Source organism: Trichomycterus rosablanca, unplaced genomic scaffold (genome assembly GCF_030014385.1).
Source record: "Trichomycterus rosablanca isolate fTriRos1 unplaced genomic scaffold, fTriRos1.hap1 scaffold_196, whole genome shotgun sequence".
NCBI classification, from domain to species: domain Eukaryota; kingdom Metazoa; phylum Chordata; class Actinopteri; order Siluriformes; family Trichomycteridae; genus Trichomycterus; species Trichomycterus rosablanca.
This window is the reverse complement of record NW_026947024.1, coordinates 66,968-86,181: the sequence shown is the minus strand read 5'-3', so window position 1 is coordinate 86,181 and position 19,214 is coordinate 66,968. Positions and strand designations below refer to the sequence as shown.

The 19,214-nt window shown below is 39.1% G+C and overlaps 1 protein-coding gene across 1 annotated transcript; it reads left to right on the top strand.

Annotated features, from left to right (window-relative positions):
• Positions 1-6,225: 6,225 nt before the first annotated feature.
• Positions 6,226-17,946, top strand: LOC134306509 (interferon-induced very large GTPase 1-like). Its single transcript, XM_062990345.1, has 4 exons — positions 6,226-6,506; positions 7,736-7,907; positions 13,099-16,437; positions 16,564-17,946. Exons 1-4 carry the CDS (start codon positions 6,226-6,228, stop codon positions 17,944-17,946), a joined length of 5,175 nt encoding a protein of 1,724 aa, XP_062846415.1.
• The last annotated feature ends 1,268 nt before the right edge of the window (positions 17,947-19,214 follow it).

Here is a 19,214-nt window from a genome sequence, read left to right as displayed (position 1 = left end):
ATTTTAAAGCAGAATTTGTGTTCAGTAAGGAACACATTATACACTGTGCTATGTAGTGGTTATAAATATATGTTTAATCCATAATATGTGCTTATACTTTTTTTGACACAATGTTATTTACGTTACACTGCTGCAGTTTAAAAGTGCAGCAGATTTTACCTACAAATACGACTTAGATAAAACAGTCAATGACCAACACTGGTGTAGTAAATAGAAAATAAAATTTCTATATATGATTCTATAAATACCTTATGTATATTAACCTTTTTAATATATAGAACTTTTTTTTAATAAACAAGGTCGCTTTCCAAGCAAAACATTGAAATTTAAAGTTTACATACTTTTATTAATTGAAAAGTTTGATGTACTTTTTGTCTGTTTTTTTTATGTACTTTTTTCCACCTAGAGCATGAATGAATGTGCAACAGTAAATGATACAGCTTCATTATTGCCATTCTCTACAGAAGAAACGGTTTACAGGTTCATAGTGGCTTAAATGTGTACTTTGTAATGGCTACACCAAAACTCTTCTCTTTTTTAAAAGTGTGCATTTGTAAGATCACTTTTGTAAACTTCAATCTGTAACATTTATGTTCTTTTAAAAGTTGCAGTTTTGTTTAAACATAAATATAAATAGTACCTTATTGAGAAGAGAATCTTACATTTTTCTGCCACCCTCTATTAATGGAAGAGGAAGTTTTATTTAACCACGTTTATAAGCGTTTTTCATACATCTAGGGAAGCCAATTATTTTTAAATAACCATCTGAGACCTTAAAACCTTACGACAACACAAAATGTATTTGGTTATTTTTCAGTTTTGTGCTTAATTAGCAGTTCAGCTGGTACAGTAAAGGTTGTGTCTAATAAAGTTAATTACTGAGTGACTATGTTGAGCATTTATTATGTTATCTTGTACTTGACTGTTTGTATACGTGAAACAATTTGTGTTGCTTTTCCCTGGTCAGATCAGTTCAGTTCTAATTATTTGTTTTTTATTCCATGTTTTTTGTAGCTATAGAAAAGATCTGTGTGATCTATAGATTTCTCACTGGGATCTTATCCAACAGCATATGATAAATCACAGAGGCAAAACCCTAGAAGATTTTTCTCATAGAGGGTTAGAATAGTATTTACTACTAAATGTTTTGTATACTGGCTAATATTAAATTACATTTTAATTTATTTAAAATCCTAATAAATAAATTTGAGATATATGTCAGAGATACAGATCAATGGATCTATCAGGATGTGTTACCTACAGTTTATAATAATATAAACCCAATTACATGTGCTAACTCTCATGCAAATTAGGCGATGGCATCATTTTGATATTATTACTATTATATTATTATTATATTATATTACTATTATTCTTCTTCTTATTATTATTATTGCAATTATTATTCCACGTGTGTATATAGCTCTAGTTATAACTATATACTTATATTAATCATAGATATATGTTACTAATATTCTCTGTTTTTCTTTGCACTATGCTACTATTTGCACTTCTGGTAGATGCTGACTAGATTTTGTTGCCTTGTACCTGTACTGAGCAATGACAATAAAGTTGAATCTATCTTTAATTTAGACTTCTAGCAACTGTTAGGACAGCCAATAGCTACTTTCCATACTGAGGAGTTGGCAACACTGTACTGAAAATTATTTACATAAACTTATTGGTGCTGCTACACAGATAGACATTGGCATCATAATGAGTCAAGTTTATTACAAGTTGAATTTTGAATTGTTGAAAATGAATTGGTGGACTTTGACAAATGTTATCGACAAGTTTACCCGGGTAAAAGATCATTGTGTCTTTTCAGTGAATGAACGTCACTGGTGAGAGTGTTTTGTATTATTTCAAGGCGTGTTTTTTGTAGGAAGGTTTTGTAATGCACTACAGAAACAAACAAAACAAAACCTGAACCAGTTCCACTTAACAAAAGATGAAACAAGAACAAAACGATTTTGAGACTTATTATACTTATTAACTCACAGTCACAATAAGCCAGTCATGACCCAGAATCCATTAATCAAAGTGCCAGTTACATCTACACTGTAAAAAAATTGTCCTGTAAAAGAGTAAAATTCTGGCAGCAGGTTTCCAGCTAATTACTGTACTTTTAACCATATGTATACTGTAGTCTGAATTACAGTTCTTTACCATTTTATTAGAAAGCAGTAAAATACTGTTAAAATGCAAAATACAGTAAAATTCTGGCAGCAGGTTTCCAGTCATTTAGAGTGTTTTCATTTTTTTATTATATTTTTTTTATTAGGCCAAATGAAATAAACACACAAACAAGATTTCGAAATAAAAAATGATAATCACTATAGTGACGATAACGACTGTATTTAATTACAAATTCATGGTAAATTTGTAACTGAAACGCTGTAACGTAAACATTTTCAAACAACTGAGAATTTAAATGTTTGCTACTTACAGGCAATGCTTCTGTATCAGATTGCAAGAGAATTAATGTCTATTTATTATTGTATATAAATGACTGGTCTCACCCCACGTTCTTTTGCTGCTAAAATGTAAATGGCTTCTTAGCAAAGGTCAAAGTTAGTTAATAATAATAATTATATTCAATATAATTAACTATTATAAATAATATATAATTCTTTATACTTATGTAATTGTAATTATAAGTGGTATGGTGACACAGCAAGTAGTGGCACCACATAACTAACACATAACACCAGCATCCTTATGTCCTGGTTTTAAGTCATACCTCCAGTCATATTTTATGAAAAGTTTGGTGTGCTCTATGTATGTACAACTCCAAATCAGAAAAATGTTGGGACAGTATGGAAAATGCAAATAAAAAGCAGTGTTTTGTGTATTTATTATAACTTTTATTTTATTGCAGAGAGGTTGAACCCAATTTATTTCATGGTTTGTCTGGTCACCTACATTTTATTTGTCATTATACATTCATTTCTGTAATTCATGTTGCTCAAAACTTGCAGGTAATTTTCTGCATTAATGCTGCATCACAGAAGTGGCAAGGGCACTGACACACCCCCATACCATGACAGACCCTGGCTTTTTAACTTGTTGGGTGTGTGTGACCTTTGAGCCATCAGACATATAAAAGAGAAAAATTCATAATACCGTAATTGTGAAATGTAGTCACATGGGCGTGGGAGTACTTCAGAAAACTATTGTTAATGAAAAAAGCTTGCCAGTGCATGAAGCACTCTATTACTTAAAAAAGCTGAAAGCCAATTCTATGCAGAAACGCCTCATAGTTTCTTTGCTGTGAGATCAACTCAGATGGACAGTGAGTTCACTGTGCCAAGGAAAAAAATAATGTTCAGACTGTCATTAAAAAGTCTTATTAATAGAAAGAGAAATGAAACACAGGGGTTAACACGCCTCCATGCCAACCTTTTTGTTTCAGGCATTAAATACTTAATTTACAGATATTTTATGGAAACTTTCATAAATACAATACAGTTAATCAGTAGAAACATTAAAAAGAGAATTAATGTGTCATAATTGATATATCAATGTTGTCATGGTGATGGTGGATGCCGGCGCATTTGGCTGCCGCTACCGTTACTGTATTTTATTGTATTTTTATCGGGGGTTTTTTTTTCTTTCTTTCATGTTCATCTTTTTACACACCCCTGTGGCTTTATTTCTTTTTATGTTACTTTTGTTCTTTCTACTGTGCATCGCGTCTGCGGCTGGTGGCGAACGGTGGGTGAGTTTTCCTGGGATCGCCACAATGTTGAACTATTCCATTGACCAGCTGATGAAGTTCAACAATTGCACTACTCCATCGTGTATTCTAGTCATCAAACAGCTTGGACTCCTTCACCGACCTCGTTATATTTACAGAGGCTCCCAGAGAAAGCTTGTTTATTTTCTAAACAGTAATGCTATTCCGTCCTTCTGGTCAGCCGTGCGCACTGCCGCTCCGCAAACACGTCATCAGAGCGCTGCTGCCTTGCACACTAGTAGCGGTGTAGTCTCCATGACAACGCTGTCCACGGAGTGGGATGGGAAACGCGGAGTGGGTTTTAATCTGCTTCAACCGATACCGAGATTCACTGCATCATCCAATCTTAAAATTGAACTGTTTAATGTACAATCATTAACAAACAAATCAGACCATATCCTGGACAAATATCTGGATTTAATGTGTCTCACAGAAACCTGGCATCAACCAGAGGTTTTTTCTGTTTTAAATGAGACGTGTCCTCCTGGTTATTGTTATGTTCAGAAAGTCCGTAGCACTGGTCGTGGTGGTGGCCTGGCTGTTATTTACCGGAGTGGTTTGGATCTGTTTACTTTGTCTCTACCCGAGCTGTCTTCTTTTGAATGCTTGGCATTCAGATGTAAACCCCCTTTCCCTGTGACAATTTTGCTCATTTATCGACCTCCTAAACATAACCATTCTTTCTTCTCTGAGATGTACAACCTTCTCTCATCATTTTGTACTTCTTCTGCCAATATTATAATACTAGGGGATTTTAACATTCACGTTGACACCCCCTCCTGTTGCTCAGCAGTTGAATTTTTGCAAACAATTGACTGTTTTAATCTCAAGCTGTAAGGTTCTGTGGCGTCTGTGGGACTTACCACTCTTCCCCGACGTCACAAGCCTTACAGAGCAGTACTGAGCTAGGCCTTAAGTAATAGGCCAGCTCGTTAGGGCGAATGACCTGCAGCTGCGGTTCCCTTATTTAAGGGCACGCCGCCAGGCTGCAGGCGTCGCACCTTCTGCCTTCATTTCCTTTTTTGTTTTGGGCACTGCGGTGTCCGTGGGGACTGCTGACGGCTCCCCCACGCTTCTTTTTAGCCTTAGAGGTACCCCTGGTGGCATAAGGCCATTAGGGTGTGTAGACCGCAAGGTTGAGGTAATTAGCTTTGCTTTACCTTTCTTAGAAGTACCTTTCTTTCTCGAACTGCTTTTTATTTCCTCGTTAGCATTTAGCATTAGCGGTTGAAGCCAGCCCCGTGTTACGGTGGCGACTCCGTAAAACGTTCGGTTGGTCCGCCAGCAACCCCGGTTCGAATCCACATTAGGAGCTTGAATACCTTAGTCAATAACCGGTTCGCTTAATCGATATTATTTGCTTAGCATTTAGCTTTAGCGGGTGAAGCCAGCCCCGTGAGACGGTGCTGGATCTCTCACCGCTATAGTTCGCTTATTGAATCTAGCTATTGGATTCTGCAACCCTTGGGTGGCGACTCCGTAAAACGCTCGGTTGGTCCGCCAACAACCCCGGTTCGAATCCGCATTAGGAGCTTGATTACCTTTATCACTAACCGGTTTTCTTTATCTATTTTCTTGGACAGACTGACTCCGGCTGCGGCTAAAGAAGGAGCCTTCTGTTCCCCCCGAACCGCACCATAGGTGATTTCGGGGCGGTCACTTTCGAGTGGCCCATTGGATTCTGTAACTGCCTGGTGGCGATGCCGTCAAGCGCTCGGCTAAAACGCCACTACCCGGTTCGGATCCAACTGGTTTATACTGAGTTCGAGTGGGTTTCGTACTGCCTGATGGTGATGCCGTCAAGCGCTCGGCTATCACGCCATCACCCGGTTCGTATCCGCATTTGTGAACTTGACTAACCAAATATGATTTTCTCTCTTCTTTCAGATCGGCGTGGTTCCTTAAGCGAGGTGTCCGCCGATAGCGAACAACCCTAGCCAACCGCTGTGCTGGGGCTAGGCTATTAGCGGAGATTTGCTACCCTTGCGTCAGCTCACCGAAGCGCCTTCAGCGTCTACATTCACCCCCTCATCCGCGCTGCATTGGCGCGCTGGTAACGCGCCCGGTTCTTCGCTCAACGACCGAAGTTCGCGTCCAGCATCTTTTATTTTTTTTCCCTTTTGTTTTTTTTGTTGCCGGCAGCGCCCAGCGCCGTCCATTGGGGTTTCTATTTGTTTTTGTTTCTGTTTTGTGTTTTGATTTTATTGTTTTGTTTAAATAAATAAAATCATTATTTCATTTAACCCCCGTGCTTGAGTCCTTTCTCCACCCACGTAACACAAGCAGCTTGTTAATGTCCCCATGCATAATAGAGGGCACATTCTTGATGTAGTTATTACTGGTTACGCCACTGTCAGCAGACTATCTGTTTATGATCTGGGTGTGTCCGATCATAATCTCTATGGATCTGCCATTTTTTGCGCCTCTTCTTAGGCCCATACGCCAAATTTGTTTTAGGAATCTAAAAAAATATTAACCAAGAAACCATGACAGCTGATCTACGGCATCTTCTTCATTCAAATCCTTCTGGAAGCTTTACATCAGTCGGTGATGCAGTGGATTTCTACAGTAGAACACTAAGCAGCATTTTGGATCTCCATGCCCCTGTTAAAACCAAGAGAGTCATCTTTTCCTGCTCAGCCCCCTGGTTCACTAATGAACTACGGAAAATGAAGACAGCTGGGCGTGCCCTCGAATGCTGCTACAAAGCCTCCGGCCTCACCGTCCACAAGTTGACCTATCGAGAACATCAGAAAGCATACTCTAGGTCCCTTAGAGAGGCTCGCTCACAATTTTATTCAAGCATCATTAACAACAGCCCAGGGAATTCTAAACAGTTATTCTCCACTATCAATTATCTCCTCAACCCACAGGTCCCCTCAATCACTACAGCTACAGAAGAGCGCTGTAATAACTTTATGACTTATTTCAAAACAAAAATGGACTCAATACGCTCTGATCTCTCTAGTACCAACTCTCTACAAGTGCAGACTCTTTTTCATACAAAGGCAGAGGTTTCCCAGCCCCTTAACTCTTTCCCAGAAGTCTCACAACAACAGATTGAAGACATTATCAGGAAGATGAAATCCTCCACCTGTGCCCTGGACCCCTTTCCTAGTGCTTTAGTAAAAGTGCACACTGTTACTATAAGTCCTCTGATTACAACTGTAGTAAATTACTCCCTCCAAGCTGGCTATGTTCCACCTTCTCTAAAAACTGCCATAATTAGACCACTTCTAAAAAAACAGCACTTGATCCTGAAGTTTTGGAAAATTATAGGCCTATCTCCAATCTTCCTTTTCTCTCTAAGGTATTGGAAAAAGTAGTTGACACTTATCTCCAGGATCACCTTAAACACAACAACCTTTTTGAAAAATTTCAGTCTGGTTTTCGCTCTGCTCATAGCACAGAAACGGCCTTGGTTAAAGTTACCAATGACCTTCTGATGATGGCTGATGCTGGCTCACCTTCTCTGCTTGTCCTCCTTAATTTATCGGCAGCATTTGACACCATTGACCATGGTATGCTCTTAAGCCGGTTAAGCCGGTCCACACCATTGGACTCACTGACGCTGCTCTGGCTTGGTTTCAGTCCTATCTTACCGACAGAACAGAGTACATCTCCATTGGAAATGCAAGGTCCCAGTCATATGCTGTGACATGCGGAGTCCCCCAGGGGTCAGTCCTGGGCCCCGTCCTTTTCACCCTATACATGCTTCCCCTTGGACAAATTATAAAGCGCTATGGAGTTTCATTTCACTGCTGGTATATCTGATGATATACAACTTTACATCAGTGCAAATAGTGCAAAAACTGAAGTAATGTTGGTTGGCACCTCACTTCAGACTCAGTCATCCCCTATAACCAGTATTACACTGGCTGGTCATACTATTTCCCCCTCTTCAACGGTTATCAATCTTGGCATAAAATTTTACCCTCAACTCACTTTTGAAGCCAATATTAAACATCTATGCAAGACCTCCTTTCATCATCTCAGAAACATTGCCAAACTTCGTCCAACCATCACCGTCTCAGATGCTGAAAAGCTGGTTCACGCTTTTGTTTCCTCCAGGCTGGATTACTGCAATGCACTTCTCATTGGGATTTCTACCAAGAGTCTCCAGAGATTACAATATATCCAGAATAGTGCTGCACAGATCCTGCTGAGAGTACGGAAACACGAGCACATTACACCTATCCTTCTTTCACTCCACTGGCTCCCTGTCTCTTCAAGAATAGAATATAAAATTTGTCTCCTTACATATCAGTGCATCTATGGAAATGCACCGCCCTACATAAAAGAACCTCTTACCCCTAAAATTTCATCGCGATCCCTCCGTTCTGCAAACTCAAATCTTCTCCACATTCCCAGAACTAAACTAAGTACCATGGGTGATCAGGCTTTCTGTTCTGCTGCTCCTCGTCTATGGAATGCCCTTCCCGACCACAGACGACTGAGAGTTTTAAAAAGGGTCTAAAAACGGTTCTTTTTAACAGATGTTATGACTCTTAAATAACTGCTGATTTTATGATGTATGTCTCATGATACTATGATGTTTATATTTATTTTATATTTCATGATTTTTTTATATTACTGTTTTTCTGTAGCACTTTGATTTGTTTTCAAATGTAAAGTGCGTTATAAATAAAATGTATTATTATTATTATAAGTTTTTCTTTTTATAAAATTCTTCAGCAATTTACAAAATTCCCAACTTTTCTGTAAATGGGTTTGAGATGATTATTAAAAAATATTTTTGTTTCTTTCAATTATTGCACTTTTAATGTAGAATTGTTTTCTTAATGTTTTGAATGAAGAGTCAAATTAATAAGCATTAAAGAACTTTTTTTCCCCCAGCTTGTTTTGTTCATGTTTTCCAGGGGTGTTAACACTTTTAGAGGGGACTGTTGATTATCAGTTTTGTCATCTGATTTCTAAATTAATTAAGTAACTATCATAAAAATAATTATTCTGCAGTAAAATAACAACTGTTTATTTTCTTTAATCAAGGTCTCAGTAGACATGAAAGCTTTCTTACAACCAGCAGTATGGAAATCCAAATAACATCAGAAAATAATGAGGTACGTACAAAATACTGTCACAGTGCATTATGGGTATAGTTATTATTAATTATATCTTAAGATTAGATCAGTAAATAAATACATTTGCATTAATATGCAGCAGTGACACAATCAGACACAACAATAATGATCACCTGGTCTGTGTTTAAGGAGAATGATGATATATCTGAAAGTACCACATTTCAAGCTGAAAGTAGTGGTAAATTTTCCAGTCACTATTGTACTGTTTGGAAACACCTCTGCTGTTCACTTTGAAGACACAAATATACTACTTGGACCAAAGCATGTTTTACCACTACAGGCCTGCTTACCTAGAGAAACTAAAATTTCTGGACATGTTGTGTCAGTGTTTAACATGGTTAACTCAGTCTCAACAAACCCTACCTCTTGGGCAAATCATCTGCTTTGGGCGGAATACACCCACAATACCGTATGTCATTTGTTCACTGGCATGTCCCTGTTCAAGAACCAATTCAGGAATCCTCTTCCATGTTTACAAAGCAGGGGGATGCACAAACCAAAAGAGGTGCTTGGGCCCCTCTGTTCGCCAAGGGCAAGAGTTTTGCTGTCTACTAAAGACCTTCCTTTTCCACTGCAGTCTGTGTGCAGTCAAGTTAAACCCCATATAAGTGGGACCATTCAAATCAATAGAACAGTTAACCTTATAGCTTATACCCTCACTACCTCAGTCCATGAGAATAAACTCAAGCTTACACATTACAAAACTCAAGCCATTGGTATGCAGCTCCTTAAAACGCCTTAATGACTAATCCTCCACCACCACAAATGGTTGGCAGTTTCCAGGGAATCTTGGGTGCCATTTTGGGACATTCTAGAGCCATAATGTAGATTGGTCCATAATAGTTCCAAATCCATACAAACTCCAAGAGCTTGAGCTCTAAGAAGTGCTAATGCACTGCACCTGATTTTGGGGCTATTTAGGAGAAACCTGGAGTACAGTGCGATGCTAAGTCATTGTTTACACTCAGTCAGTACGGTAGTCGGTTGTTGTGTGTTTACCTTGCTTATGTAGAAAGAGGTTTTTTTGTTGTTGTTTTTTTCATTCTCTGCTTTTGAAAACACAAGATGAGATTATATGGGGCTTGGAGAGTCAACAGAGATAAGAGAGGTTTGTTGTCATTTCAGCTATATACGAGTACATATTGAAATGAAACAACGTTCCTCCAGGTTCAAGGTGCAACACAGAACAAAAAGTGCAAGACAGTACAGTGCAGGTAAACAACATTACAATAAATACAAGAATGTAAAATAAATAAAGGAAGACAAGACTAGAGACAACTGTTGGTCAGTACATGGTACTGAGAAAATAATAGTGAGATAGATAAGTTATGTGTATTAGTCAAGTTAAGTTAGACTCATTTATATAACGCTTCTTATAATGAACATTGTCTCACATCAACTTTACCCCTGCTGAGCAAGCCGAGGGCGACAGTGGCAGGAAAAACTCCCTTAACAATTACAGAAAAAAACCTTGAGAGGAACCAGACTCAGCAGGGACCCCCACGTCCAGTGTTGGAGTAGTTACTCAAAAAAAGTAATCCATTACTCATTACTTATTACTTAACTAAAATTGTAACGGGATTACTTACCTTCTTGTTCCTCATTACTTTACTTCCACCTTACATTCTAAAACCCACACAAATACTGTATACTGGAATCACATCTACAAAAAAATAATAATAATAAATTTCGAAAAATCCTCTTGTGCAGAGGTGTACCTGTGTTTGTTTCTGCCTTAAAACATACTTTTTTTACTACGTAGTTTATTCCTTAATTATTTGTCCTTACGCTACAGGAGCGACTCGGTTCCTTTCGTTCATTTCAAAAAGGCGTTCAATAGAATGGATTGTTCGCAAACAACTCATCACTCAGTCACATGAGCAGCTGTGCAGTCAGCTGTGGCAAGGCGTGCATGCACAAATTATGCCGAAACAGCTTTGTTTTATGCTTTGGGTTTTAAAAATAATATTTTATATAAAAATGTGAGTAATGCAAGTAACATAGTTTTTATTAAGTTAGTAACTGTAATGTGATTACAAAATACAACCCCAATTCCAATGAAGTTGGGATGTTGTGTAAAACGTAAATAAAAACAGAATACGATGAATTGCAAATCCTTTTCAACCCATATTCAATTGAATACACTACAAAGACAAGATATTTAATATTCAAACGGATAAACTTTATTGTTTAAAGTTGGGACGGGGCAACAAAAGACTGGGACAGTTGAGGAATGCTCAAAAAACACCTGTTAGGAACATTCCACAGGTGAACAGTTTAATTGGAAACAGGTAAATGTCATGATTGGGTATAAAGGGAGCGTCCCCGAAAGGCTCAGTCGTTCACAAGCGAGGTTCAGCACTTTGTAAACAACTGCGTGAGCAAATAGTCCAACAGTTTAAGAACAACGTTTCTCAACGTGCAATTGCAAGGAATTTAGGGATTTCATCATCTACAGAGAATCTGGAGAAATCTGTGCAAGTAAGCAGCAAGGCCGAAAACCAACATTGAATGCCCGTGACCTTCGATCCCTCAGGCGGCACTGCATAAAAAACCGACATCATTCTGTAACGGATATTACCACATGGGCTCAGAAACACTTCAGAAAACCATCGTCAGTGAACACAGTTCATCGCTCCATCTACAAGTGCAAGTTAAAACTCTACCATGCAAAGCGAAAGCCATATATCAACAACAACCAGCTTGTCAATGATCTCAAGGGAGCTGGGAGCAGAGAAATGATGGATATGACCCCAAGAACACCATCCACACTGGGCATTTCTTTGCCTCCAAACATGGCGAGTGGAGTTGATGCCAAAGAGCTCAATTTTGGTCTCATCTGACCATATCACATTCTCCCAAGCTTTCTCTGAATCATTCAGGTGTTCATTGGCAAACTTCAGACGGGCCTGTACATGAGCCTTCTTGAGCAGAGGGACTTTGCGGGCACTGCAGGATCTCAATCCATTACGGCAAAGTGTGTTACTAATGGTTTTCTTGGTGACTGTGCTCCCAGCTCCCTTGAGATCATTGACAAGCTCCTGCCGTGTAATTCTGGGCTGACCTCACCTTTCTCAGAATCATTCTTACCCCACCAGGTGAGATCTTGCATGGAGCTCCAGAGCGAGGGCGATTGACTGTGATCTTGTATTTCTTCCATTTTCGAATTATCACGCCAACAGTGGTCTCTTTCTCACCAAGCTTCTTGCTGATGGTCTTGTAGCCCATTCCAGCCTTGTGCAGGTCTACAATCTTGTCCCTGACGTCCTTTGATAGCTCTTTGGTCTTGCCCATGGTGGTCGAGAGATTTGAATGGAAGAAACTAATTCTGTGACAGGTGTCTTTTATACACATAACGAGGTGAGATTAAGAGTACTTTCTTAAAGGGACAGGACTAATTTGTGTGCCTCATGGGCACATAACCGGTCTGTGGGCGTCAGAATTCTTGCTGGTTGGTAGGGGATCAAATACTAATTAAATACAAATTAATTTATAACCTTTATTTAATGTTTTTTTTCTGGATTTTTTGTTGATATTCTGTCTCTGTTAAAATAAACCTTCCATAAAAATTATAGACTGTTCAAGTCTTTGTAAGGAGTAAACTTACAAAATCAGCAGGGTATCAAATACTTATTTTTCCCACTGTATATACACACATACATGTGGTCCCTTAGTTCAGATTAGAGTTCAGAAATGGCATGTGGTATGAAACTGTTACACAGTCTAGTTGTGCTAATGCTGCGGTACCTTCTCCCGAATGGCAGGAGAGTAAAAAGTCCATGCGATTGATGTGATGGGTCTTCCACAATGCTGAGAGCTTTGCAAGCTTTGATGCAGGCACCATCAATCAGCCATTAGAGGTTTGATTGCATGAGTTATGAGGAACCGGCATGCAACCCTGATGGATGAGCAAATCATTATCCAATAGTAGAGCTGATAATCGAATTCACATTCAAGTTCAGCTTTGGCGCCAAGCAAATTTTACTGCTGTGATACCTGAGCACCCATTACAGGGGTATTTTATGTAAAACAGGCTAAACTAAATATGCTGGATTGATTACCATCATCTACTGATCAACACTGAGCTATAAGCTGTGAACTGCAGTTTAATTAGCAGTTAATTGTTTGTATATATAAAAATTTGAGTGGATGCAAATGGGAACTGATTAACAGTCTGTGCAGTGTAAAGTAAGCCTTAAATATGAATCATGGCCCTAAAAATATTTTGTAATATGAATTCCAAAAATTATTTTGCAGGAAAAAAAGATGGAGCTTGGAATAGAAGAACCTGGATCAGAACCTGAACAAAAGAACAAATCTGAGCAACTTTTAACTACACTTAATCTTCTGGACAAACAGAAACTGAAGACTTCAGATGTTCTTCAACTAACTTCTCTTTCATTAAATTGCCAAGAACCTTGTGAAGAAAAAGATCTGGTTCAAACTTTCCTACAAAGGTTGTTAATGATGGATTACAGAGCAAGATACATCACCACCAAAAAAGAAACCACAGCTTTAGACCCTCTTTCCTCAGATACAGATGAAGAAGAACTTTATGCATTTGATGAGCTTGTTTGCCAAAAGGCTGAATCTTTTGATGGTGAGACAAATTCTATCCATCCCATGGATCTTCAGATGGCGGTGTTCCACTGCTCAGACAGTTTCCTGAAGCAACTAATAGTGACTAAACTCTCTCAGTGTCGGTACGCTCTGCCTCTACTGGTGCCAAATCCATTTACTGGAAATATTGAGTTTCCTCTGTGGACATTTCGCCAAATTATTAAAAGTTGGAAAACCACTGACACTTCTCGTACCAAGATCAGTAAAACCCAGCATGTTTATGAAGCAGAAACTCCAATGGTGGCATTCTTCAGGTTAGGAGACGTGTCCTTTTCCAAGTCTCAACTGATGAACAGCTTGATCAGTAAGAAGCATGATACGTTCTTCCACAGACACTGTCCAGGCAGCATTAAAAACCGTCTACTGATGGATGGAGTTGTGGAGATTGCTTGGTACTGTCCATCTGGAAAGGAAACTGATCATTTTACTGACTGTGTTGCTTTCTGTAATCTACATGGTGATTCAGAAACCAGTAAAGAACAACTGGATATTCTGACTGAAATGTCGTCTGTAAATGTTGTTCTTTTATCTGATCCTAAAAATGAAAGAAATAAGGAGATGCTACAGAAGCTTCTGAAAGACCCCAAACCACTGATCTGTCTCCTTTCTGAGGATAAATCAGGTGTCAGTAAGATTAAGAATAGAAAATACAGAATTGGTCTAAAAGACAGAAATCAGTCAGACGTATCTGAGAACCTCAGAACAACCATCACTGAGTGTCTGTCCAAGTCATCTTCAGTTTTTAAACTTGAGAATTTATACAAAAACAATGAGATCAGCAAAGATGAAGATGATCCTGAATGCAGGAAAGGAAAAGAAGCTGCACTAGAGATAATAAAACTACTGGAGGGGAAGGAAATCTCCACATTAAAGGAAACACACCTGCCCTGTCAAGGGAAGCTCTGGTATGAGTGGTGTCAGATAAATAAAGACTCACATCAACTTCAAGGAAACAATTTAGAAATGCAAAAGAGTGAAAAACAAACACAAATGAAACAAATCCGTAAACACCAACAAGAAATTGGACAATCGGCATTTATGAAAAACATTATTTCCTCTCTGAATTCTCTATCAGGAAATGAAAAATCATTCTTTATTAAATGGCTCGAGATTCTACTGGACAAACGAACTTCAGATGATCTTTCAGATCTTCATCACAAGTACAATGAAACATGGACAAGGGTTTTAGACCTCAAAAAGAAACATGACGCATCTGCAAGAGAAAAGATGAAGGCTAAGCAAACAGAACTTGGAGAAATATCTAAAAAACTAAATGCAGCAACATTTGGTCTGGAACACATCTTCAGGGAGATGGGTCAGATATATGAGTCAAGTAAGAAAACCTCTAAAGAAAAAAGCATCTCAGATCTCCCAAAACTTGCTGCAGAACTCATAAAATCTGGTCTTCCAATGGAGCTGATGGATGGTGATGCTGCACATGTTCCTCTGATCTGGGTCACAGCAGTTCTAGATGAACTCATAAAGAAACTGGGAGACCAGAGAGTCTTTGTGCTGTCAGTTCTAGGGATTCAGAGCACAGGAAAATCCACCATGCTAAATGCCATGTTTGGACTCCAGTTTGCTGTCAGTGCTGGAAGGTGCACCCGAGGAGCCTTCATGCAGCTGGTCAGAGTATCAGGGGAGATGAAGAAGCAGCTGAAGTTTGACTATGTTCTTATTGTAGATACTGAAGGGCTTAGAGCACTTGAGCTTGCAGGAAAATCCACTCACCATCATGATAATGAAGTTGCAACATTTGTTGTAGGTCTTGGAAATCTGACTTTGATCAACATATTTGGTGAGAACCCTGCTGAGATGCAGGAGATTCTTCAGATTGTTGTTCAGGCCTTCCTGAGAATGAAGAAGGTCAAACTAAATCCCAGATGTATGTTTGTCCATCAAAATGTTGGTGACATCACTGCTGGAGAGAAGAACATGGAGGGTAGGAGACGTCTACAGGAAAAACTGGATGAAATGACAAAATTAGCTGCTAAAGAGGAAGACAGTGAAGCTGAGTGCTTCAGTGATGTTATTGCTTTCAATGTACAAGATGATGTTCAGTATTTTGCACAGCTCTGGGAGGGCAGCCCACCAATGGCTTCACCAAACCCCTCATACAGTGAAAATGTTCAAAAGCTAAAGAGAGCTATTTTCACAAATGCTACCAAGTCTCATAGTATGAAACTCTCAGAGTTTAAATCACGCATCAGTGATCTGTGGAAGGCTCTACTGAACGAGAACTTTGTTTTTAGCTTCAGAAACACACTGGAGATTGCAGCCTACAGGAAACTAGAAACTGAGTTTGGAAAATGGACTTGGTCCCTCAGAAGTGCCATGTTAGAACATGAAGAAAAACTTCACAACACAATTAAAAACAAAAAACTGCAAAAGATTGAGGACAAAGACCTTTATGCTCCCATGAAGAAGACCAAAGAAGAAGTGGAGAAATCAATGAAATGTTACTTTGAAGAGGAAAGAGACAAAGACATTTTAATTCAGTGGAAAGTGAGATGTGAACAGAGAATTAAACAACTTCTTGAAGATCTTGTTAAAAATGCAAAAACAAACCTGAATGATTTTCTTCAACAGCAAAAAGCTCGAGAAGCTTTTGATCACAAAATGACAGAGTATGATGAAAAGCTCTTCAATATGAGTAAAGCACTTGCTCTAAAACAAAAAAGCACAAAAACTGATGAACGGGTCCTCAGACAGGAATTTGATAAAGTGTGGAACAAATGGGTCTCTTATCTAACACAAGACACACCTGTAGAGAAACCTTTTGATGTTTGGGAGGATGTGATACAGATTCTATCTGAAGGTAATGAACAAGCTGCTGTGTGTGAGCGAATATCTCAGGAAGATTACACAAAGATACACAGACTGGGAGATTATTCATGCTACATACTTCTAACCAAGCATGAAGAACAGAGAAGACATTTGGGTGTATTGGAAGTACAGAACACCAAAATAAATGAGGTACAAAATGAAAATATTTCAGTTCTTGAAAAAGTAAAATTCTGGAAAAATTGGTCTTTTTTTCAATCCAACAGTCAGCCAGTCAGCCAGTCAGAGATAAATCTTTTGAATTTTGAAGACCGTGAGTCAGTGAGGAACCTAATCAACAATGTCATCCAAGAATCTGAGAACTTAATCAAGAAGATCTGCAGCAAAATTACAGGACAGGGGTACAAGAACAGCTACATTCAGGAAATAACTGCCCAGGTCAAACACAGAGTTGTTCGATCTAACAGTGAGAACAAGAAAATAAAGCTGAAGAAGGAATTCACTCTGGATCTCTGTCTTCATGTGTGTTACCTGGCAAATCCTGAATTCACCAAGATCCACCAACAGTTCAGAGATGAAAATGATGTAAAATTTTACCTGGAAAAACAGAAACCACAATATTACAGCATCTTCCAAAACTACTGCAGAGGAGCAACAACCACAACAGTACTTGGTGAACTTGTCTACAACAATCTTGTACCAGCCATCCTGGAAGCAGCCTACAATAAAACTGCTATTGATCTGTCAACACAGATGAGCTCAGACATGCCAGAATTTAATGGTAACAGGTCACAGCTTGAGAAACACATCCTGAAATCTCTGGCAGAGCAGGAGAACTTTGAGAAGTACATGGAGTACGTCCACCATCCCAAGAAACACTTTGAACAGTTTATTACAGAAAATGTTGATAAATACATCACTGAAAATAACAGAGAGGTTCTGGATCTTCTGAAAGGAAACCTGAAACACAAAGAGCAGAAAGTGATGAACGCTGTGAACATCACAACTGAAGAAGTGAAGAAGAGCAGTGGTGATGCAAACATGTGGCTGAGAAGTTTGAAGAATTCACTAACAGATGAACTGAGCTTAAAAGAAATAACCTGCACTGGTCTGGAGGGAATTACAGATTTAGATTTTCTTCGGCAGGTTGTGTGTGAAGGTCTCACAAAGATGATGTCAGAACAACATAAAAGCATTAACAGTGTAACAGACATCAACATGGAGAAGTTCAGGAAGAAACCAGATGAGATTCTGATTGAACATCTCTGTCAGTGCTGCTGGGTTCAGTGTCCATTCTGTAAAGCCATCTGCACCAACACAATGGAGGACCATGATGGAGATCATAGTGTCCCCTTCCACAGAGTAGATGGAATCATAGGATCACACTACACAAATACTACAGATCTCTGTGCTGATATTTGTACAACTTTAGTACAAAGTGATAAACAGTTCCACCCCCATCATGATACAGATGATTTGGTACATTACAAAAAATACAGAAGAGCAGGAGGAAAATATGCTGAGTGGAGCATCACCCCTGATAAATCAGTGCTCACATACTGGAAGTGGTTTGTATGCAGATTCCAAACAGACCTGGAGCATAACTATGGAAAAAAATTCCACGGAGACGGAAAGATTCCTTCTGGATGGAGAAAATACACTAAAAAACAAGCTATAGAGAGTTTGAATAAATACATCTGAAGATTACGAGACACATACACCCGATATATGTGTACACACAAAAATATACATATATAATCAGTCAATCAATCAATCGTGATACATATATAATCATTTATAATATATAATCACATATAATCATCTTAAGTTTTCAGGGTTATGGGATTTATAGATTAGTACACACACACACACACATACACACACACATTCACCTATAGGGCAATTCAGAGGGTGTGCAACAAAAGACTAGGAAAGTTGAGGAATGTTTAAAAACACCTGTTTGGAACATTCCACAGGTGAACAGTTTAATTGGAAACAGGTAAATGTCATGATTGGGTATAAAGGGAGCGTCCCCGAAAGGCTCAGTCGTTCACAAGCGAGGTTCACCACTTTGTGAACAACTGCGTGAGCAAATAGTCCAACAGTTTAAGAACAACGTTTCTCAACGTGCAATTGCAAGGAATTTAGGGATTTCATCATCTACAGTCCATAATATCATCAATGGATTCAGAGAATCTGGAGAAATCTGTGCAAGTAAGCGGCAAGGCCGAAAACCAACATTGAATGCCCGTAACCTTCGACCCCTCAGGCGGCACTGCATAAAAAACCCACATCATTCTGTAACGGATATTACCACATGGGCTCAGGAACACTTCAGAAAACCATTGTCAGTGAACACAGTTCGTCGCTCCATCTACAAGTGCAAGTTAAAACTCTACCATGCAAAGAGAAAGCCATATATCAACAACACCCAAAAACGCCACCGGCTTCTCTGGGCCCGAGCTCATCTGAGATGGACCGACGCAAAGTGGAAAAGTGTCCTGTGGTCTGACGAGTCCACATTTCAAATTATTTTTGGAAATCATGGACGTCGTGTCCTCCGGGCCAAAGATGAAAAGAACTGTCCGGATTGTCCGGGAAGGGGGGGTGTTACTGCCCATGGCATGGGTAACTTGCACATCTGTGAAGGCACCATTAATGCTGAAAGGTACATACAGGTTTTGGAGCAACATATGCTGCCAATTAAGCAACGTCTTTTTCAGGGACGTCCCTGCTTATTTCAGCAAGACGATGCCAAGCCACCTTCTGCACGTGTTACAACAGCGTGGCTTCGTAGTAAAAGAGTGCGGGTACTAGACTGGCCTGCCTGCAGTCCAGACCCGTCTCCCATTGAAAATGTGTGGTGCATTATGAAGTGCAAAATCCGACAACGGAGACCCCGGACTGTTGAGCAACTGAAGTTGTACATCAAGCAAGAATGGGAAATAATTCCACCTACAAAGCTTCAA